The sequence below is a fragment of the Lactuca serriola genome, chromosome 8 (assembly GCF_051521515.1).
Source record: "Lactuca serriola cultivar US96UC23 chromosome 8, Lser_US96UC23_V15, whole genome shotgun sequence".
NCBI lineage: Eukaryota > Viridiplantae > Streptophyta > Magnoliopsida > Asterales > Asteraceae > Lactuca > Lactuca serriola.
In genome coordinates, this window is record NC_136415.1 from 16,108,272 (window position 1) to 16,132,474 (window position 24,203).

General features: G+C 34.6%; 2 protein-coding genes across 2 annotated transcripts; both read left to right on the forward strand.

The window, feature by feature from the left end:
* Positions 1–4,937: 4,937 nt before the first annotated feature.
* LOC145070268 (Calcium-dependent lipid-binding (CaLB domain) family protein) lies at positions 4,938–6,188 on the forward strand. Its single transcript, XM_079017202.1, has 2 exons — positions 4,938–5,569; positions 5,641–6,188. The coding sequence occupies exons 1-2, from the start codon at positions 5,116–5,118 to the stop codon at positions 6,102–6,104; spliced, it is 918 nt and encodes a 305-aa protein (XP_078873328.1). The 5' UTR covers positions 4,938–5,115; the 3' UTR covers positions 6,105–6,188.
* A 15,759-nt stretch (positions 6,189–21,947) lies between these two features.
* Positions 21,948–23,795, forward strand: LOC145069712 (uncharacterized). The gene is made up of 6 exons (XM_079016661.1): positions 21,948–22,384; positions 22,465–22,573; positions 22,717–22,808; positions 22,877–23,135; positions 23,212–23,355; positions 23,518–23,795. The coding sequence occupies exons 1-6, from the start codon at positions 22,038–22,040 to the stop codon at positions 23,611–23,613; spliced, it is 1,047 nt and encodes a 348-aa protein (XP_078872787.1). The 5' UTR covers positions 21,948–22,037; the 3' UTR covers positions 23,614–23,795.
* Positions 23,796–24,203: the final 408 nt, after the last annotated feature.

Here is a 24,203-nt window from a genome sequence, read left to right on the forward strand (position 1 = left end):
CAAATGATTATAAAGTAGCATGTGAAAGATCTTCGCATAGACTGACAACTGAGCCAACTAGCATCACAGTAAGCCATTAAATCCAGACCACTGGTAAAAATAAACCTTGTCCTGGAGTGGTCTTTAAATAGCGATGAACTCTGAAAGTTGCATCCATATGGGTTTGTCTCGGTTTACTCAAGAATTGACTCAATTGATTAACATTAAAAGATATGTCAAGACGGGTCACCGAGAAATAAAGAAGTCTTCCAACAAGCCTTCTGTATTTCAAAGCATCCACTCAAAGCATCCACTTCTGGACTAACATCTTCCTTTTTCGGTTCAAGATTTTGTTCCATAGGAAAAGCACTAGGACAAAAATCTTGAACATGACAATCTTCAAGAATGTCCAAAGTGTATTTCCTTTGACTAATCATAAAACCTTCTGGGGATCTAGCAACTTCGATACCCAAAAAGTATTTAAGTGGGCCCAAGTCTTTGATACTAAATCGTATTTGTAAGTTGTCTTTAACCTCTTTGATTTTATAAGCATCGTTTCCCATAAGGAGAACGTCATCAACGTAAATGAGAGAAATGTGTGTTGTCTTAGTTCTGAAAATGAACATAGAATGATCTGATTTCGATTGTTGAAACTTGAAAGTGATCACTAAGAAGAGCACTAGTGAACTTCTAGTACCAGTATCTAGAAGCTTGCTTCAAGCCATAAATAGACTTTTAAAGCTTACAAACACAGTCTTCTTCTGTTTTAATGAATCCTTGAGGAACTTTCATGTAAACCTCTTCTTGTAATTCGCCATGTAAAAAGGCATTATTCACATTGAGCTGATGAGCTTCCCACTGCTTTTTGGCAGCCATAGCAAGAGCACATCTAATAGTGATAAGTTTTGCAACCGAAGCAAATGTCTCGTGAAAATCTACACCTTTAATCTATGTATACCCTTTCGCAACGAGACATGCTTTATATCTCTCTACTTCTCCATTTGGCTTAAACTTAATTTTATAAACCCATTGTGACTCAATAGCTTTCTTTCTCGGGGGTAATTTGGTCAAAATCCAAGTACCATTAGACTCTAACGCATGAATTTCTCTTTTCATTGCTTCTTGCCAATTTGGGTCCTTGGAGGCTTGAGAGAAACTCTTTGGTTCAACAATAGAAGTAATGGCAGAAAGAAAAGCACAATGGGACTTGGAAAATTTATTGTAATTCACATATTGAGATATAGGATATGACTTGGAGGTACCTGAGTCGAGAAGACATCGAAGTATTAATGGAAGGAGGTAATTGACAACAAACTCATCAAGATGCTTTGGCTTGGATCTGGCACGGGTCCTTTGTCGAGTGGTTTCAATGGGTAAGTCCATGCTAGTCTCCTAATGTCGTGAAGTGGACTCTTCAGGAAAATTGTGTACTGTTTTCTCGACATGATCATCACCTTCATCGTTTCTATTTTCAACTTCTTTTCTTGGTTCGTCTTCAACAGCTCCTGTAACTATTCAAACATGGTTGTAGGATCATAATTTTTGATGAAATTCTCAACATTGTTTATGGACTCAGCAAAAGAGTTGTTGTCAACATTTTTGTATCCTTTATAATTTTCATCAAAAGGAAAGACGTTTTCAACGAAGGTCACATCACGAGTAATGTGAATTTTAAGTGTCTTTAAATCATATAACTTGTAACATTTTTCCCCATAGGGTATCCAAGGAAAATGCATGCTCTCCCTCTTTCACCAAACTTATCATTTTTACCAAATTTGTCGTGAGCATATGCCAAAGAGCCAAACACTCTAAAGTGATCATATGTTGGCCTCTTTCCCAATAAGATTTCATGAGGAGTTTTGTTTTCTAACACCGGAGTCGGTAATTTGTTTATGATGTATGCAGCCATTTGCACACATTCACCCCAAAATTCTATTGGGAGCAAAGCTTGAAATCTGAGTGCTCTAGCAACTTCCAATAGGTGTCGGTGTTTTCTGTCAACAATCCCGTTCTGTTGAGGCGTGTATGGGCAAGATGTTTCGAGAAAAATTCCATGATCTTTATAAAATTCTAGCATAAATCGAGATTGGAATTCATACCTATTATCCGTTCGTATCCTTTTAACACGTTTTTCAAATTGTGTTTCGACCATGTGGTTAAAAATGTGAGGCATCAGACTTGTTTTTCATGAGATATACCTAGACACCACGACTATAATCACCGACAATCGATAAGAAGTGATATGCACCACTTTGAGAAGCATGATGATAACGACCCCAAATGTCAACATGTATTAAATCGAAAAAACTAGTAGTTTTTGCAAAAGCTAATGGGAAAGGGTAATCTACTCTGTTTTTCACGAATACAAGAATCACAAAATTTGATTACTAGAGTCTATACTTACTATTTGTTGTATTTTCTTAAGAACAACATCAAAGGCATGTTCCATCCTCTTATGCCAAACTTCATGCTTGCTCCATACAACCATAGCCACCTCTTTAGACTGGAGAGGCTCCAAGTGGTATATACCATCTCTCTCTCTCTCTCTCTCTCACAATTAGGTTCCTCTGAGGGTAAGTCCTGAACATAACATTTATCCGGGAAAAAGGTTAAAAAACAATTCAAGTCTTTCGTGATTTTGCTCACAGACAATAAATTACATTTAAATCTCGACAAACCCAACACGTCTTTCAATTTAATTCCACTTGATTGGTGAATATTTCCTACTTTCTTAACTGCAACGGATTCCCCATTTGGAATAGTTACAGAGGTAGAGCCACAGTTTTTTATGTTTTTCAACCAATCCTCATGATGAGTGACATGATCGTTGGCTCCCGAGTCTATAATCCAAGGTTCTACCAGGTTAGAAGTCTTACCGGTCATGTTTGCAATGACGCGTGTATTGTCGCTGACTTGACTTGAGTGGCGCGCAATAGCTTGAGCAGCTTCTTTCGTTATGTTGGGCATTTGTACATCATCAGTGATAGTTGCAGCAACTTGTGGCGGAGGCTTGGTCTTGTTGTTTTGAGTTTTGGTTCCTTTGGGCGTCCACCAATTAGCTCAAAGCAAGCTTCTATCACATGTCCGGATTTTTGGCAATGAGTTTCGTTTTTCTTCTTGTTATTAGATAGATGATTGAGGGCCCCCTTTTGTAAGAACTTTCATGTTGGATTTTCTAGAAAATTGGAAAGCTGTTGTGTCATTCCTCAATTTTCCTTTGTTGTTCATCTTGACTAACCAAGTGATTGGAGCTCAATATTTGGGTTTTGACAGCATTGTATTCTTCATTCAATCCCATTAAAAAATCGTATAACCTTTCCTTTTCACGCATTTTGGCAAACTCCTTTGTTACATCACAGGAGCATGTGCAGCTAGGTGAGGGACTTATCGACTGCATTTCATCCCAAATACCTCTAAGTTTTGTGTAATAAGCAGAAACTGTCATATCATCCTGATGAATGATTGTAACCTTTCTTCTAAGTTCATATGCTCGTGGTGCGTTTTCTTTGCCAAATCTTTCTGCAAGGTCCAGCCATATATCACATGCTGTTATGGCATATTTAACACTACATGTAATCTATTTTTCCATTGCACTGATTAGCCAGCCTCTCACCATGGCGTTCACATCTTTTCCAATTCATGAGATCTGTCAAATCTTCTTTTAGGCATACGCAGGCTTCCATTGACAAAACCCATCTTGTTCTTTGCTAGCAATGTGTTTGTCATCTCACATTGCCAATCGCGAAACAAGCTTTCTCTAACAAACTTCTGGACAGGATGATCAACTGTCGTGAGGAAATATCAATCCCTGCTTTCTCCCCACTCGAAGAAATCGATATTCTCATTAATTAAATCCGGAGGTGTACAAAACAAAGTATATATGGGGAAAAATAACAAACATAGAGAAATTAGGAAACGTTTTAATAAGATAAACTATAGACAAAACTTCAAAAATGGTCCCTGTGGTTTTCAAAAATATCAAGTTTAGTCCCTAAGTTCAAAAAACCTCACAGATGGTCCCTGTGGTTTCAAAACTTTTAACAAATGGTCCTTCCGTCTAACTCCGTCAGCTTTCTACCGTTAAGTGAGGGGCATTTTCGTCATTTCAATACACAAGGACCATTTATGAAGTTTTCTATTACTTTTAACAAAAAAAAAAAAGAATAAATAAAACTTAATATGCAAGGGGTCCCACCTCTCTCTCTCTCTCTCTCTCTCTCTCTCTCTCTTGAGGTTTTTGCCTCCATCTTGCCATTACCAATTCTGATTACCCACCGGATGGTGGCGTTTTTGATAAGGAAAAGATCTGATTTCTCCATCGATTCTCCCTCTAATGTCCACAAGCAAACACTTTTGCCTCGCTACTTCTGCTTCTAATCCTACTTATCAAAAACGCCACCATCCGGTGGGTAATCAGAATTGGTAATGGCAAGATGGAGGCAAAAACCTCAAGAGAAAGAAAGAAAGAGAGAGAGAGAGAGAGAGAGAGAGAGAGAGAGAGAGAGAGAGAGAGAGAGAGAGATGGGACCCCTTGCATATTATATTTTATTTATTTATTATTTATTTAAAAAAAAAAGAATACAAAACCTCATAAATGGTCCCTGAGAAGTAAAATGACAAAAATGTCCCTGACTTAACGGCTAAATGGTAACGGAGTTAGCCGGAAGGACCAAATATTAAAAGTTTTGAAACCACAGGGACGATCCGTGAGATTTTTTGAACTTAGGGACTAAACTTGATATTTTTGAAAACCACAGGGACCATTTTTGAAGTTTTGTCTAAAGTATAATAAAACTAAGATAAGTGATCATGTTCAACAAAAAGAAACAAGGCCCACGTGTTCAAGAAAAACTGTGACAAGAACACTATTGGTTGTCATACAAATTAAATGTAAATGTTGAAAAATAGGTCCCTCCCTGTAAACCTTTTTGACTCTTGAACATATTCCTGTCTTCTGTAAATGCATTGGTGATGCTTTTTCTGATTCTTCCGACACAAAAAAGACCAATCCCAAGACTTTCTTGACATTAAAGTAAAGTAGCCGTCTAAAATGGGGCAAAGTAGCTTTACTTTAATCCATCTTTTAGACGGAAACAATCAAATTTCACTTGCCTCCTCATCTCAAAGACTCGGAACATGGGAAAAATTTGGGTAGAAATATGCTTGATTTCTGCTAGGGGACTCACAAGAACTTCATCACTATGGAAGCTCCAATGGTTTGCAGTTGGGTGGATTGATCCCGACAACAAGTACTGCACCAAAGTAGATGCTTCCGGGAATGCAAATCCCACATGGAAAACCAAGTTTTCTGCGTTGATTGATCACTCGGATTCAAGATTCGAAGATTTGGCCCTGAATGTTGAAGTTTATAGCAGAGATCCTGTGTTTCTGAAAGAAAAACTTCAAGGGACTGCAAGTGTTGGGTTGAAAGAGTTTCTCGATAAGCATAAGAACAATTCTGATGAATTGAGACGTGTTGAAGAAGTCGGAAGTTTTCAATTGAGGAAGAGGAATTCGAATAAACCGCAAGGATTTGTTGATGTTTCGATTCGAATTTCACAAGAGACTGATGGGGGTAGTAACTATGAAGGTAAGTTTGTAAATTACGTCAATATGTTGAGGGTATTTTGGGAATTTAATTATGATCATCGATTTGCGCAGGCGATGAGGTGGGGATCAAGCTTAGGGTTCGTGACGATGGCGTGAACTTGCCATCGCGAATCGGGGAAAACCATCTGCAGACCCAGTTGCCGCCAGGACCAAGCTACCACCAACCACCACCGCCGAATTATCCTTCAGCGGGAGGATTCAACCTTCAACCACCGCGTATGCCCTCGTTAGGACCAAGCTACCACCACCAACAACAACAACAACCGCCCCTGCCGCCGTCGCAGCCTTATAATGCTGGCTATATGCCACAATCGTCTATAGATAACTTACCAGCAAGTTACATCAATATGCCATCGTCATCGGGAGCAAGACCTGGACCAAGGGTTGGACCTGGTTTTGGGATGGGGTTGGGTGCAGGAGCGTTGGCAGCTGGTGCAGTCATTTTTGGGGACGATTTCGTTTCAGGGTTTGATCTTCCTACCGGTTTCACAATATCAACTGATCCTCCTTTCTAACGAATAGTATTTCCATCATGTTATCCTCTTCATGTAATCAATCGGACGTATTTACTAAAAAAATCTCAGATTCGTGTTTATATATATACATGAATGCGGTTAACATCATATTGCATGTCCTAATAGAGTAATTTGATGAGTTCTTAAAGAACTCGATTGGGGAAATTGTGCAATTCTGTTGAAATCCGGGTTTGAAGGAACAGGCTAGACCAAATTTTCGTTTTTTCACTTTTGGAACCCAAGTTTTAAAAAAATTGCATTTAACCAGGATAGAATCAAGTGACCAGTGGGATATGGTTGAGGGTGTGCCTTCAAAGATTCAAGCTTTTGTTTTGACTTTTAAGTAAAGGTTCGTATGCAATTTTGCTAAAAACCAATATATATATTTTATATTTAATTTTAGGGAAAATACTTGTAATAGTAAAAAAAAAATAGAGGTATTTTCAAAATATAAACACAAAAATGAACATTTCTGGATATAAGGATGCATTCTGCGGAGGTAGCTCCGTGGAATCTACTGTATATCCGCGGAATGACAAAATCGTAAATAAATAAGTGTATTTTAAAAAAAACAAAAACTCAAGAACCATTCCGCGGAGCTACCTCCGAAGAATGAACTCATTCCGCGGAGGTAGCTCCGAGGAATGGATCTTCATTTTTTTTCCACATCGATTCTTCGGGGTTTATATTTATTCTCCAACTAATTATTTTCAAGAAAAGATTATCATACTATCATAATCTTTTTTTAAAAATAATTAGTTGTGGAATTAATATAAATCCCGAAGAATCGATGTGAAAAAAAAAAAAAAAAAAAAAAAAAAAAAAAAAAAAACTGAAGATCCATTCCTCGGAGCTACCTCCGCAGAATAGATCTTGAGGGTTTTTTTTTAATACAATGATTTATTTACGGTTTTGCCATTCCGCGGAGCTACAGTAGATTCCGCGGAGCTCCGCGAAACTACCTCCACGGAATGCATGTCTATATCCGGAAATCCAATTTTTCGTGTTTATATTTTGAAAATACCCCCCATTTTTTAACTATTGCCGGTATTTTCCCTTAATTTTATCCTTTTAAAAATATGATCAATGAAAACATCAAGATATAGAACGGGTCATATGGCTACATAAGGTAAAAGCTATCAGAATCGGGAAGATAAGGTTACAAAGTTGACAACTTGACATACCAATATTTTCACAGTCGAGTTTGCTGGTTGGGCTTAAATGTTGATGTCAGTCTTTGTGGTCCATTGATCCTTTCTAGTAATTTGTATGGAGCCATTGTCTTATAAAAATAACTCCTTTTCTACTATATTTTTTAAGGGTATTAATGTATCTTTGGATTTTACACATAATATTATTGAAACGATTATCTAAGTCTTTTAAATATACTAAAAAGCTTATAGTGTAGTGGTATCAGAAGTTAATGGAAATATGTCCCTCAATCAAAAGTTAAAGGTTCAAGTCTCGCTGGAGACAAAATACATAGATTTAGTACTAGAGTAGTGAGTGTGTTAGCCGTTTTATAAAAATATATTATATTTAAAATATATTCTTTTGTTGTTCTTAATACATAAGGCCAATCTCACGTACACATTTCGTATATTCTTTCAATTCACATCTATTATATGAAACGTATCTACAAGATTACGCAATATCGTTGCTCAATTTCAAACGATCAAAGAATTCAAAATTTGATATCCTTTCCATAATCATTGTTGAAAGTTATGTATAAATCATGTGCTTCTGTTCGTACATTATGTTTTCTTCAGGCTTTTTGCAGCATCATGTTTGTAACAGCCCGATATTTCAAGTAAATATAATGTAACACCAGTCAAATTTAGGTCAAAATTTAACTTTTCTAAAATCTTATTTGGGTTGAATAAAGTGGTAGAAATCGTATCAAGGTTTTCGAAAATATAAAGAACACTAAAATCCGAGTTATAACGAAGAAGTTATGACCAATCAAATATCTGCGACAAATCCTGTAAAACGTTGTAAATCGTAAAACGCGAAATTTCAATAAAATACTTTTTAGCCTTAGGTATCTAAATGAAAGTCGTAGATACCATTAAACCGTAAACATATATAAAAAAGAACGTCCAAATTTGACTTCGCATGAGGAAGTTATGATTTTTTCTGAGTTTCGGATATAGCAGTAGACAGGTACAAACTCGAAATAGCGATCAAGCGACTTTTAGTCAACGCAACCTAAACGAGAATCAAAGATCTCGTCAATAAAAGTACAACGGTACAAAGACAGATGAAAATGAGCGTCGGATGAAGAAGTTATGGATTTTTAACGGACTTTTCCAGTCCCGGCCTGTTAAAAATATAATATTCAAAGTAAATTCAAAATTAGCCACGAAGTCTAAACGAAAGTTGTAGATCATAATCTCACCTACGCGTGGATATAAAGAATGTAAAAAACGAAGCTTGTATGCGTAATATACGAATTTCTGAAGTTCGGGGCACAAATTTCGACACTGTGTCAGAGTTCACGACGTGAACATAGGGTTCACGACGTGAACTCAAAGATGTGACACCTTCCAGAGCAACTGGTTGATGACGAACGCCATGACCTGAGTAGGACCAAGGTCACAACGTGAACCCTAAATTCCCACCCTATATCCGTGTCAAGCATCCCGAGACTACCCCGAAGCCTCGGTAACACCTCTAACACACGATGCAAGTCCCGAAGTTTCCGAGAAACTTGTTTCTTTCCAGTCGAAGTGCTGCCCGAGTTAAACATTGTCTTCTTCAAACCGTCACTTTTACCAAGTGAGTTAATACCCCTACAAACACACTTTAAATGTTTTTTAAATGATTTTTAAACACTTTTAGGGGGAATAAAAGTAATCACACGACTAAAATCGGGTGAAAACATCAACCTTTTGCTATACTTTTCATTATATAATCAATCACATGTGATTTATAACTATCGAACCAAGGATGTTATTTTTATTTACTAAAAGGTTTTTCAACATATTACTCGTGAACTCGTTGTTATCAAATCATATGTGAGACAACGACTTTGTTTAGTCTTAAACGAAAGTCCCCCAATTATAGCCAGAGTCTCCTGGAGAGTGAGCGTGAGTTTGTGTATAGATCTATACGGGACTGACAATCTCGCGCCCTGATTGTTAGTTGCAGTTGGAACGGAAGTTCTGGGGTGACAAATGTCATTAACTATATGGATATCGGTCATATTAGTATGGTTATAAGAACTCGCACGCGGAAACAATGGCTCATGCACGTAGTAATACACAACTCAATCAAGCTCAAGGAATAATAACTATATGATTACTTTGTATTTACATCAGGGTTATATATGAATTTTATCCAGTAGACAGTGGAATGTGTGACTTCCGCCTCATTTCCTGTCCTTTTTTGGTTGTGGATTTAGGTCAGAATCACCCAATCGACTGCAGGTTCAGATTTTAGTTATATATAACTTCTTGGAACTAAGTAATCATGATAGGGTATTATCATGAACACATTCAGAACTCAGGATAAATACATCTTCAACTAGTTTTAATTGATAATAAAACTACAAGTTATCAAACTAAGTATGACATATTTACTTACACTTATGGTCTCGGAGTCTTTAGACTACATCTCAGCTTTCAGGAAAATATAGGATTTTTCGGGTTAAACACTATCACTTTACAAGTAAACAATTTTACAAACTCGTTCTTAGGGAAAATGTAGGATTTCCCGGATCTAGTACATTCATTTCAGACACAACAAATCATATCTCATTTTATTGAAAATATCAGATTTTCTGGAAAACATATACAATAAGTTTACATATTGATGTGATCACCTAGTGGATATGTTTGGGTTATATACAATGAAGATTCGATAGACAGTGGGATGTGCGATTTCCTCCTCATTTCCTATCATTGTTTGGTTGTGGGCTTAGGGCAGATCCACCCATTCGATTGTCCGTTCGATCTTTGATTATATATAACTCGTATGCACTAAGTTATCATGGTAGGAATTAGTATTGGGCACTTTTTGTATGCAAATTCAAATCATCACACATCACTCTTTAAGCGCAAGAAACATACAAAGTTGGTATTAAGGTATAAGGCTACATCTCATATTATTAAGAAAATATAGGACTTTCTGTAGTAATACACAAATACTTTCAAGGATCAAAGAACTCACTTTCTAAAACAACATACTTATGAGCTCACCAACTTAAATGTTGATACACTTTCCACATCACTTGTATTCTCAGGAAACTAGTAAACAAGTACTCGTACAAGTTTCGAGAAGACGGAGCACAGTAGCTTCAAGTCTTTGTTTTGTTATCTACTTTTGAAATCCATCAATCTATGTTATGTATACAATGTAAACACTTTATTATCAATACAATGTTTTTTGTTGCTTTGATTACTATTTTACATTTGTTGTGATACTGTACATGACGTCCTCCGCCCCCGAATGTTTCCGCCATTCAGGTTTGGGGGTGTGATAGATTGGTATCAGAGCATTGTTTATAGTGAACTAAGTATATCAGCCTATAAAAGATATACAACTATAAATACAATGGGGCCGTAGTGCTCTAACTAAAAGTATACTTATAAATATAACAATATTATCAAGAAGTATACATAAATACATAAATATATACTAGAACAAGTATCACAAGTAGAACAAAATAAAAGTATTTAGATGTTGGACACAACAGTCAAACCTGAGCAGTTATGTAATCATATCTGGGGTAAATATAGCATGATCAACTATATTTATTTGAGATATGATGAACATGTGTTTGGGAGTGATAGTGGTGTTGCGACGAGCCTAAAACTTACCAAACCCTATATACAAAGAATCTATAGAACGAAACATAAAGTAAAATACTATAGGAGTATTTTAGGATGCTATTCAATAACAAGTCTAAAAGGGTACCGTAACAAGAAACTTAAGAAGTAAACACAATACAAAAATACTATAGGGGTATTTTGGATAACTACAAATAACTTATGTGAAAATTTAAAGACCCTTACTGATAGGTCTATAATTGTTGAGTGTATACTTCCAAAGGTTATATATAATAAAGATCTTATAGACTTAGAATGTGTGGTTTCGCTTTACTCCCTTTTCCTTATTTGGATGTGGATTTAGAGTAGTATCACGTATTCAAATGTCTATTAGATCCGAGTTATATATAATTTGCATACACTAGGTGATTATAGAAGGACCCAGTGAGGATCACAATTTAATAATTGTTACTAGAAATAGTGTAATTAGTCTCATAGATTCTTTAAACATCCCTAATCTCGCACGAACAACATAGTTATATATAACCACTCCACTACATCGGTCAACAAAGTAACCAAGGAAGATCAAAAAGAGATTCATAAGGAGAATTCCAAGAAAGAAACAGACGATGATCAAAGAAATAGAGAAATCATCAAGGACCTTTAACCTATCAAGAGCAGATGTGAGAAGCTCGCTCAAACTTTCAGATTCAAACTCTCCATTATGAAGTAATGGAGATCGATGTCAAAACTCAAAGCATGAAATAACCGAGATTCAACTTGCCTAATAAGATCAAGGACATCATAGATATACCAAGAGATAAAAAATCATTACCCCCAAGAATAGGACAGAGAACAGAGGAAACCACTCGTGAGGCATGCGAAGTGGTAGGTGTGACTAGGGATGACAATGGGTACGGGTATACCGGGTTTCGTGTTCCCCATCCCCATACCCGAATCCCCATCCCCATACCCGACCCCATCCCCATCGGGGATTAAAAATCTATTCCCATCCTCATCCCCAGTGGGGATCGGGGATCCCCAATGGGTAATCGGGGATTTTTACCCATTACAAAGTTTTGAACTTTTATGAAAAATAAATCATAATTGTATATTAACCAACAAAACAAAAATTAATACAATTCATATAGAGCACTATAATCACTGAATGTCTTAAAAAACGAACAATAACATTCAAGCTTAAAAATTAAACCATTTTATTTGCAAAAAAAACATAAAAATTCTTTCCAAAATTATACATTTGATTGTTAAAAAACCTTACTTTGTCTACTAAAGTTTTGGTTATCCATTATTAAAAAAAAAGCAAAAATAATACTATATATATATATATATATATATATATATATATATATATATATATATCGGGTACCCATCGGGGCCGGTTCCGGGTACGGGTATGGGTACTCGACATGTAGAACCATCCCCATACCCATCCCCGCTTTTTGCATTCCGGTAATATCCATCCCCATACCCGTCCCCGGTCAACTCGGGGATTTACCGGGTCAACTCGGGTTAGGGTTTCAGGTACCCATCGGGTATGGGTTTTTTTGCCATCTCTAGGTGTGACATCCCCATTTTCACGGCCAGAAAAGATCGATTTTATTTATGCTTTATGAAAATCAAAGTACCTCTTTTAATAAAAATGTTGAGGAATTTTTTCCTAGAAAAACACGATAAATACGTTATCAAAGCATTTCCGAAGAAACGTATTTTATTCATTTTAAAACGTTTGGGATGTCATCGTCAATACAGGAACATAAGCATAAACAGAACTTACATTCATTTACACTAGTGATCTATATCTCCTTAATCTCTCAGTGTAATGTGACTTCATATCAACACCTGTGATATAAATAAACAAAGTGGGTCAGGTTGGGAAACCTGGTGAGTACATAGGGTTTTCAACCCACAATAATATAATTATTATGTTTAAACAATCAAACAATCAACCCAATTACATATCCCCAATATCTTCTTTACTCTTAAGGATCTACCCTAAGAACCAGCTATTCCTCGTTCTTTCATTCCTAAGGATCATCCTAAGGAATCGGCACGAAGTCCATCGTTTCCTTGGTTTACACAACAGGCACCAAGTCTGCATAGTCGCCAGGGTTTTGGCATCAAGTCTGCATGATCGCCAAGGTTTAGGCATCAAGTCTGCATGATCGCTAAGGTTTAGAGTACACCGGGTGAACACATCGTTCACAACACCTACAGGTTGTGAGCCTGCTAGTGTTCCATTTGACTGTCTAGAATAGTCCGTGGTTGTGATCCATACTCTACTGGATGACGGGGCCATCATTTGGGAAGTAGGCTTCTCACATCGTCCACCTCTCACCCTCAACTCATGGTCTATTTCACCTTCTCACCTCATCATCCAACTCATATTTCATCTACCCATGTTTTACCCAACATATTTGTAGATATAAAATACATATATAGTTTAAATAATTTAAAACGTGTATAAAATCGTTCATCCAACATATACAACAAGTACTTAGATAATATGCACACATAGCATGTAATTTATATTAAATACTTCATATCTATGTGTAAGATGAAAGTAACTATGCACTCACTTGTTAAGGTGGTGACTCGGTACTCGGACAGCGCTTCGTTACTCTTAAAGCAATTTCCTTCAACAAAATCTAGTATCATTACCACTAGGGTTTAGTTCAATATTCACCGAGACTAATTAATAGTCTAGCCATTATTACTATTATATAAGCGTTAAGCAACACTCTTATATAATTCATAATAATAGCCCAAATAATTATTTTAAGGTCATAATAACATTACTATAATTAAATAGAAGCTATATTAAAAATAGTGTAAGCTTAGCTCACTTACAATGAGTTTTATATAAAATCAGGCTTCACTTGGAGCAGCGTTTCCGAACCGAAAGACCCCTTTTTACTCGGGACTCCGGGAGCCTCGGGGCTTCCTTCGGGTGCTAGGGGGTTCCTAGGGTTTAGGGGGTTTAGGGCTAGAGAGAGAACCTAGAGAAAGAAAGAAAATGTTGAAATGGTGTGGAAATGAAGGCTGCCTCGGCCCCCTTATATAGCCGCGAGTCCTCGGAGTACGCTGGGCGTACTTCGGACCTACTTTGGGCGTAAGGGTTCAGTCGTATAACACATGGTGCGAAGGGGGTGGTTCATCGTGGACGTCTCGGAACCGCAGAGGGCAACTGTACGCAGCGCGTACCCGAGCTCGGACGCTGGGCGTATGCGAAGGCGACGTGTCTCCATCCGAAGCGAGCCTTGTGATCAGCATTGGACGGCTGTGATTCGGCCACGTCATCATTCTCGCACCAGGTTTCGCAAATCCGAGTCTAAACTTTAAAAATTCGTAACTCTCGCATATAAGCTCCGTTTTCAACGTTCTTTATATCCACGTGTAGGTGGGAACATACTATACAACTTTCGTTTAGACTCCGTTGGCTAATTTTGACTATATTATAAAAGTTATATTTTTAACAGGCCGGGACATTGGTCCATTAAAAATTCATAACTCCTTCATCCGACGTCCGTTTTCGTCTGTCTTTTTATCGTTACGCTACTATTAACAAGATCTTCGATTCTCGTTTAGGTTGTGTCAGCTAGAAACCGCTCGATCTAATATTCGAATTCCGGGCTATACACTACTAAGCCGAAACTTCGAAAAATCATAACTTCCTCATACGAAGTCAGATTTGGGCGTTCTTTTTATGGACGCTCTCAGTTTAATGAACACTACGACTTTTGTTTATATCGCTAAGGGTAAATATCGCTCTATCGTAAATTCACTGTTTATGCTTCCCGGTGTCGTGTCGGTTCCGTCGCGAAACTTCGACACGTCATAACTTTTTCAATATAACTCGGATTTCGGCGTTCTTTATATGTACAAAACTCTTGTAACATATATTATGACTTGGTTGAGATTAATCCTTCTAAATAATCTTCCATCAAAAACTCATTTTTGATGCGCATTGTCCCTAAATTGACTAGCCCGGATCTGCGGGCGTTACAGTAGGGAACCTGATACGTCATACTAATAACTAATAATCGATATAACCTAGTGAGTTGGTGATTACACTACTCACACCATGTGTTAGGCTTAACGCTTTTTCCGTCGTGACAAATATCAGTGAATCGAGTCACATAATTTCAATATAGAATGTTTACTATTAAAAATTCATGAGTTTATTTTAAATAAACCTCTGTTATGAATTATTTACAAAACACTTTCAGTTCATGATACATACACAGTTGAGATAATTTTTTTTATGATGTTTTGAATTGAAAATTCTAAAATTCTAAATTTCTTTTGAGTTGTTGTCATTATGTTCAGTGAATACAAAGTGCATTGTAATTTCTATTTTGTTTTTAACATATTTAGTTAATAGCAATGTGCGTATGCGTTTTATTATTTAAAAAGTCAAAGCTTTTATTTCAACATTTTTCCCTAATTTTTCCATGTCCTTGAAAAGTCATATCTCGGTCATGAGCTTGGTTTTAAAAAGCGAGATACACTCTGATGCGATAAGGGTCCCGAAGTGCGATGCGCGATGCGCAATGCGAATGCGCGTGCATCACGTAGATGAGGCACACAAGTAGTCATTAGTGAAACAGAATGTGTTATGCATGATTACCAGTATACTAAAACACCATAAATATATATAAATAGTAGTGCATAGTAGCAAATATTGATAACTAAATAACTAATAGTCTAATAGAGTAATAGTAATGCAAAATGAAACTAACAGACCCTAAAAGTAATGCATACTGCATAATAGCAAATATTAATAACTAAATAACTAATAGTCTAATAATAGTGCAAAATGAAACTAGTAGACCCTAAGAAGATGTCGATCAAATCAGTGATAAAGAAAGACAGAAGAAGAAGATTCAGTCGCAAGAGAGAAGAGAGAGAGAAGAAGAACGTACGCATGGGTATGGGTTAGGAGTATTGTACACGACTACACGTTATCTCATAATCTAGGGTACATAGGAGTAGGGCCGATTAGTTTAATTAAACAATGCATGGGCTTTTTTAATTGGATTATATATATATATATATATATATATATATATATATATATATATATATATATATATATATATAGAATAAATCGGGTCTGTCCAGGATGCATAGAAGCGTGATGCACTTGGATGTGCACGCATCACCTCGCAACATGGACTTCGCATCGCAACAACATACTGAAGCGTTTTTAGCTGCGCCTCGCTACGCTTCGGTGCACATCACGCCTGATGCGCGCTTTTTTAAACCAAGGTCATGAGAAATCCTTTTTGGTTGAAATTAGTGAACAATGTTTATTATTTAACACAGTCAATCTTGAAAATATCATAGTTATGAAAAATTATAAAAATAGAATTATAAGATATTAGGAGACTAGTTGTGAGACCCGTGTATTACACGAGTTTATTAAAAATAAAAATTTAATATCAATATTTAAACATTAAATATTTTATAAAATAATACTTTTACATATCATAATGTAATCTTTTCAAACATTTATAAAAAAAATTAAATCTATTTTAGAACATTTATGAGACTTTATTATCAAATTAATAGAATGATTTTCTTTCCTTATTTGAAATTTTATTTTAAAAAATGGAAATTCTCAAAAAATAACAAGTGGAAAATAATAATTCTAAAACTCTCACAAAATTACATGTGGCAAAACTCTTGAGAATTTGACAAGTGGCAAAAAAAAACCTTCATTTATTAAGTAGGATTTGTAAAAAAGTACAAGTGAAAAAAAGTTAAATCAAAAATACCAAAATTTGACATGTGACAAAATGAATGAGAAAAAGACATGTGTCAAAATGATTCTTATTTATTTAGGTTGATTTTTTTTACTGTGTCGACTTTTTATAGCTTTATATGCATTTTTTTTTATATATTTTGACGACTTACGTATTTCCTTTATCAAATTCAAACATTCCAAAATCGGATTCCGATCCTAACCTACCAATTTAATCGTCATTAATTTCATATATAATTTCACTCAATTTAATTTGTATTTCCCCTATATAAATTTTGTTAATGATCTTGATTTTTTCACTTCAAAAATATTTCAAACATTTATTTCTTATGCGTTCCTTTATCAAATTTAAATGTATTTCCCTTATATCCATAAAAGATTTTATTTTAATAACTCAGTTTCCTTTATCAAATTCAAACTTTCCAAAATCGGATTCAATCGTAACCTACCTATTTAATCGTCATTAATTTGATTCATAATTCCACCTAATTTGAATTTGTATTTTCCATATATGTTTTTTTTATGATCGTGATTTTTTCTCTCCAAAAATATTTAATGCATTTATTTTTAGATAATGTTCTCTCATTATAGTTATTACTTTCTTCATAAAAAATAATAAAACTTACCAGTATATATATATATATATATATATATATATATGTATATATATATATATATATAGGTAGGTTCAAATGTTTCTCACATCTATTGTGTGCTACAATGCTCCAATAAGAATTAAGTAAACATTAAATGTATATTAAATGATATCCATATTTATAATTCTTTTTTATGAAAACTAATTTAATTCGTCATTAATGTCAATAATAATATTCTTTCAGAATGAATTCATATATAAAATAATAAGAGTGTATTCTAGCAGAACGAGAGTATATTCTACTAGAATACACCCTCATTCTTCATATTCTATACAATTTTATTGTATTTTAAGTGAGTGAGTCCTGAAATAATGTTATTGCTGACATAAAACCTAGATACGAATTCATTCTGAAAGAATGTTATTGCTGACATTAATGACGAATTTAATTAATTTCCATAAAGAGAAAATTATAATTATAGACATCATTTAATATCAATACAATTATGGAAACAATTTAATATCTATCATTATTTAATTAAATAATAATATAATTTTACTAAATTCCTATTGGTGCGTTGTAGCACACAATAAATATAAAAACCACTTTAACCTAGCCATATATATATATATATATATATATATATACACACACACACACACACACACACATACACATATATATTTCGATTTTATAAGCAACATTAGCACTAAAATAATGTGATTAATTTTTTATTATATAACATACCAACCTATTTTGTTTTTATCTTTATATAGTAATTATAAAATTTATAAATTTACACAACAAATATACATATTTCGAATCTTGTCATAATATTATACCTTACAAAATACAATTCCCTCCAAAATAATTTTCGTCAATAATTTCATCCATAAGTTCACTAATTCTAAATTTGTATTTGCCTTATATAAATTTTTTTAATGATCCTGATTTTTTCCCTCCAAAAATATTTCAAGGAATTATTTTTTTAGATAATATTCCCACATTATAATTATTACTTTCCTTATATAAAATAATAAAACTTACCAATATGTCTGTGTGTGTGTGTGTGTATATATATATATATATATATATATATATATATATATATATATATATATATAACGACCCAAAAATCATATCTTAAACGACGTTAGTTGTTCTGTTACTCAAAGAACTATTTATGCAAAATATTTTAGTTTTATGAGGTTAAAAGGGAATAAATTAACTAAAAATAGTATTATTTAATATCAAAAAGAATTTATCACAAAAAATGTGTAAATTAATTTGATTTATGGAATTATTAGGATAAAAATAATTAATTTTAGGGTTTATTATGAGTTGAGGGGCTAAGGTGTCATTTATAGAAATCTAATTTGTCAATAATACTAGGGTTAGTGTAAAAGGGGTACAATATGAAGAATTAAGGGGACTAGATGGCAAAAATTTGGAGTAACCTACAGAGAAGGGTCGATCCTTATCCTTGTGTCAGTGAATACATAAGAAGAAGAAAAAAACGATCACTACTTCCTTCATTGTGTGCGTCGTCGGTTGAAGGCCAAGAAGAAAAGAAAAAAAAAACGTGAGCGGCTTGGAGGGGAAGAAAAGTCGAGCCGAGCAAGGAGGAAGAAGAGAGAAGGATTTGCTTGATCGATCCTAGAGGGAAGATGGCTGCGATTCTTGGCTAATTGTGGTAAACAAAATTCTCTTCTAATCTCTTTCCTTGTGTTCATATATCAAACTCTTCGTCAATTGAAGATTGTTGTTGTTAATTCCCTTCCTAATTGATGATTACACTCTCATCTTCTGTTATTACAGAAGTACACAATCAACAAAGTAATGAAATAAAATAAACTAAATTCAGATATATTCAATATACAAGAATCAAATTTACAGAAAACATACTTGTTTGATGATTACACAGAAATATAACCACGAAATTGTAGAGATTGAGGTCTGCTTTAGCAGTGTCCTAAGACAGAAATTTCTCTGGGATGGGTCTGTCTTGAGGATACAACAATCCAATTCAAGAACAGATCTTGAATCTGTCGAAATTCATCATGATCCCTTTGGAAAGATAGACGATTTTTTGAGAGAAAGTTTGTGTGTTTATTGGCCCTCAAATTCTGTCCAGATCCTTTCATTTATAGGCTGTTAATGGTGGTTGTAAACCACCAACCGAAATTAACTGCCAAAAACTGTCTGCAGTTAATCCTTTATTTAACAGAATTTATTTTTCACTGAATTAATAAAAAGATTAATTAAGGAATAATTAATTTCGGATTATATATTAAAAAATATTATTTAGTCAAGAAGAGCCCAAGGCCCTATCTTTGACCATTAATATTTAATAATCCAAGCCTACTACTAGCCCAATTAGACTAGTCCAACACCACAACCCAAACCCAATTTGCTTAACCCATTACTTGGTCCATTTAAATAAATGAGTGGGACAAGCCTTATAAGGTGGGAAAAGGTTTCCTCTTCCACCAATGTGGGATAAGTCCCATATTGTAATTTTATAGAGCAAAGTTCCAACATCTTCTTCTTCCAAGAAACCTTTGAAAGTTCATATGTTTAATTCTAATTCTATTGGGTGTATTTTGATGGTTTATTGCTGTCAAAACGTGGTTATGAACACCCTCAAGAATTCTTAGTTCATGTTCATGTATTACTCCATGTTTTGGACACCTTGTTTTCTTTGTTGATTATTAATTTGAAGCTTGGTGTGAGATAAAATTGCTATTAATGTTTCTTGACAAGTTTCTACCGTTAAGAACTCAATTTTTATCTTTATGGGTGTTTTTGGTTATGACTTAATAGGTTAAGTGGTCAAAAAGTCCTTAGAATGCATTGCTGGGAAATTCTGAAAGATTCTCATTCTGCCCCTGTTTTGAAAAAAATGTAGAAAAATCATCAGAACTCGTATCAGTGATCCGTAAACTCTCAAAGTTTTCGTTTTGAGTCTAGTTTGTCCATGAATTTTTCCAAGACCTGTTGTTGCCTCCAATTTAGGTGAAAATCGACTTTTTCACTGACGGGTCGGAAATTAGCTGTACGGATAGACTGTTTTGTAAAAATCATATAAAATTGTAGAAAAATCGTTTGGACTTTTAAAAGTACTTTCTGAAAAGCTAAAAGTATAAACTACTGGAATATACAAAAATATTGTATAATTTGCAGTCCTTGGTGGTGTTAAAATGGCTTTGAACAGGTGGCTGTTACGGGTCAAAATCTTGAACTTTGTTTTAAACGTTCGTCTATATGTTTAGGCATTCTACTCTCAATGTTTTTGTGTCATCTGTTTGATATTCTCATAAAAGTACATAATTGATGTCTTAATACTACCATTCATTCATCTTGTGTGTAAAGTTGAGCAACTATAATCATTTACCTAAAGTCTTGAATCACATAGTGATTTTTGGTGAATGTTAGAATTTTTGCACAACAACTTTTCCCCATCTTGCGAGAGCTATAGCTGCTAATCCGGGCAGAATTGGAAGATGCTCATCTCTCATGAAGTTCTAGGAAATCGAATCTAGTTTCCAGAATCTCCGATGTCATCCCAAATGGAGCTGTAGATTAGGTTTTATGCTTAAAACACTAAATGGGGATCGGGCAGGGAAAATATAAAAAATTAATATAAAAGTTAGAATAAAGTTGTATTTTTGAAACATATACTTTATTTGTTAATTGAATGTTATGTGTGGTGTTTAGGTGGAGCCTTGAGAACTTCAAGTAAGTCCAAGACTTGGAAAAGAAGGAAGATTTCATCAAGGCTAAATGTGAGTTCATAGTTTTAACTCACTAAGGTTTCATTATTGAAACGTGCAATCCGTAGATGGTGATTTGATTCACTTTAGGATGACCATGTCATTACTTGTGCTTGATGATGATATGATATTTGTGATGCTAAAATACGCTTTGTGCTAATGCCATGATATGACCTAGTTGCTATGTTGCTTACATTTCATGTACTTGATGTATACGAGATGCTAGCTTAAGTTACTTGAAATATGATGTATGCTAAAAGTCACGACGTTACAATATATATATATATATATATATATATATATATATATATATATATATATATATATATATATATAACTTTTATAAGCAATATTAACACTAAAACAAAGTGATGAATTCAGGTGACAATTCATCTTCTTGAAGAAAAAAAAAGCTAAAAATTTTGTCCCTAATATTTTACCTGTCAATCGTTGTTCAAATTACACTAATGTAATTATCTATGATTTTGAAGGTATTTATATGTGACGAAGAATGTCGTTCAACTAATAAAACAAAAAAATGTTGTGTACAAAGATATTCTTCAATGATTAAAGATATTTATCGATTTCAATGTATCATCTACACATTTTAAGAATACCAATAACCATAACTTTTTTTTAATAATTATTATGTAATATCTGTAGACATTTGTATGTTTTTTTATACGTTTCCCGCGTTTAACACGGGTTATAGTCTAGTGTAAATTATACAACAATAATCATATTTCAAATCAACTTTGCAAGCACATGAATCCAGTTGTTTTAAAGAAGTAAAAAAATATGATTAAAAAATATTAAAAGAGAAAAACATGTTCTTGCATTTTTTTAAGAAAAAATTCATCCGCCAATTTCAAATTGATCAAAAAAGGAAAACAAAATTTTTTATTTTTATTTTTCTTTCATTCCGACTCGATAAACTTACATTTTCATTTTTCTCCTCCATCTCCTCATCCTGACCCTGTGGTTTCCTTTTGACTATATCGAAAGAAATGGAAGCTTTGTTATGCAGGAAGCTCGGTGACCCAACAACCCAACCGGATTCATCGGAAAACACCGCTCTCACTGTCTCAACATCTCACCCTATTCCCAAACTCACTTCTCCAACTTCAATCAGAGTTCGAATCAAGTCCACCAGCTTGAATTATGCCAACTACCTTCAGGTCCTCGGTAAGTATCAAGAAAAATTCGCCTTGCCTTTCGTTCCTGGATCCGATTACTCCGGTGTTGTCGAATCCATCGGTCCTAAAGTCACCAAGTTCAAAGTCGGCGATCCTGTTTGTTCCTTCGCCGGTGTCGGTTCTTTCGCCCAGTTTATCGTTGCCGAAGAGAAGGATTTGTGAGTAATCGTTTCATTTTTCTGGATATGAAGCTTGATTATGCGCTGAATTTTTCACTAAACATTTCCCTCAATTGAAGGTTTGGAGTTCCTGATGGATGTGATCTGGTGGCTGCCGGCGCACTTCCAGTTGCGTACGGTACATCTCATGTGGCATTGGTTCATAGGGCCAATCTCAAGTCTGGTCAGGTATTCATTCACTATCAGCTTATATCGTCAATTTCTTAAAAAAAAAAGCATTTTCTTTTTGATTTATGTTACCATTGATCATACTAAGCATCTGATTTACAAATAATCATGTGAAAACTCGAAAAATTTTCAATGATTTGTAGGTGTTGCTAGTTCTTGGTGCAGCTGGAGGTGTTGGTCTTGCAGCTGTTCAAATAGGAAAAGTCTGTGGTGCCATTGTCATTGCTGTTGCTAGGTGTGTAATTCGCTATACTGCTTTTAGTTTTACATCAATTGTGAAAATGCTTTTGTTTGAAATCTCAGAGGAACTGAGAAAGTAGAGTTCTTGAAGTCAATGGGTGTGGATCATGTTGTTGACTTGAGCAAAGGAGGTGTTATTGAAAGTGTAAAGTCGTTCTTGAAAACCAAAAAGCTTAAAGGGGTTGATGTTGTGTATGATCCTGTTGGAGGCAAGCTTATGAAAGAAAGCATGAAGTTGTTGAATTGGGGAGCACAAATTTTGGTAATAGGGTTTGCAAGTGGTGAAGTCCCTGTTATTCCTGCTAATATTGCTCTTGTTAAGGTAAACAACTTTATTAACTTTTTGGTATTAAATGAAAGACATACAAAATGAAATTTTGTATTATTTTTTCTTTCAGAATTGGACAATTCATGGACTCTATTGGGGGAGCTATAAGGTGCATCATCCAAGTGTACTTGAAGACTCTTTAAAGGAGCTGCTATCTTGGTTGGCAAGAGGCTTAATTACCATCTACATTTCTAATTCATACAAACTCCAAGAGGTAACAAGAGTTCAATTTTGATTATTGCTCAAATGTCTAATATACCCTTCACTAATATACTAGAATAACATTACTTTTCGTTCTAATTAAGACCATCCATAGGATTTAACTTTGGTTTTGCCATAGAGAAACATTGCAATTAACATGAAAAACTTGTTGCAGGCGAACCTTGCATTTTCGGATATTAAGGACAGAAAAGTAATTGGGAAGGTGATGATTACTTTTGATGACCCCAAAAGCATAACCTCTAAGCTCTAGACCTAAACTTATGCAAATTATGTAGAAAGTAGCCCTTACAAAACCATAGTATCTGCAATGCTGTGTTAGCATAAATAATGTTTCCTTGTTAAATGAAATGTAATGTTGGTAATAATGTTGACTGGTTGTATTGGGATTCATGGAGAAAGGATCAGTTTATGATATTTGGTTTTTGTTGGATATATGCTGAACAGGGTTTTGTTGCTATTTTTAGTTCCTGTTTTGGGGTTCTCATAGCTGACAAATTTTGTATGATATCTTTATCAACACAAAAAGATTCTAAAGTGAAATTCTTGAATTCGCTGTCATTATCACTCCTAAGATGCATCACTTGTTGTCTAGAGACAACTCAATATGTTTTATGAATGAAATAATTTCATCAGATGTGTCCTCTTTGTTTCTTAGAAACATAACTCATGTAAGTAAAACTTGAGAATTCATCAACTATAACCGATGAGTATCTTTTTTCCTGCAAGGCTTTGGGCTTTGAACATGAATTGGTCCAAACAAATCCATGTGAGGTTGGGGGAGATGAGAATTGATGGAAGAACATTGTTTTGATCTAAAAGAGGTTTTGTGTTGCTTTCCTT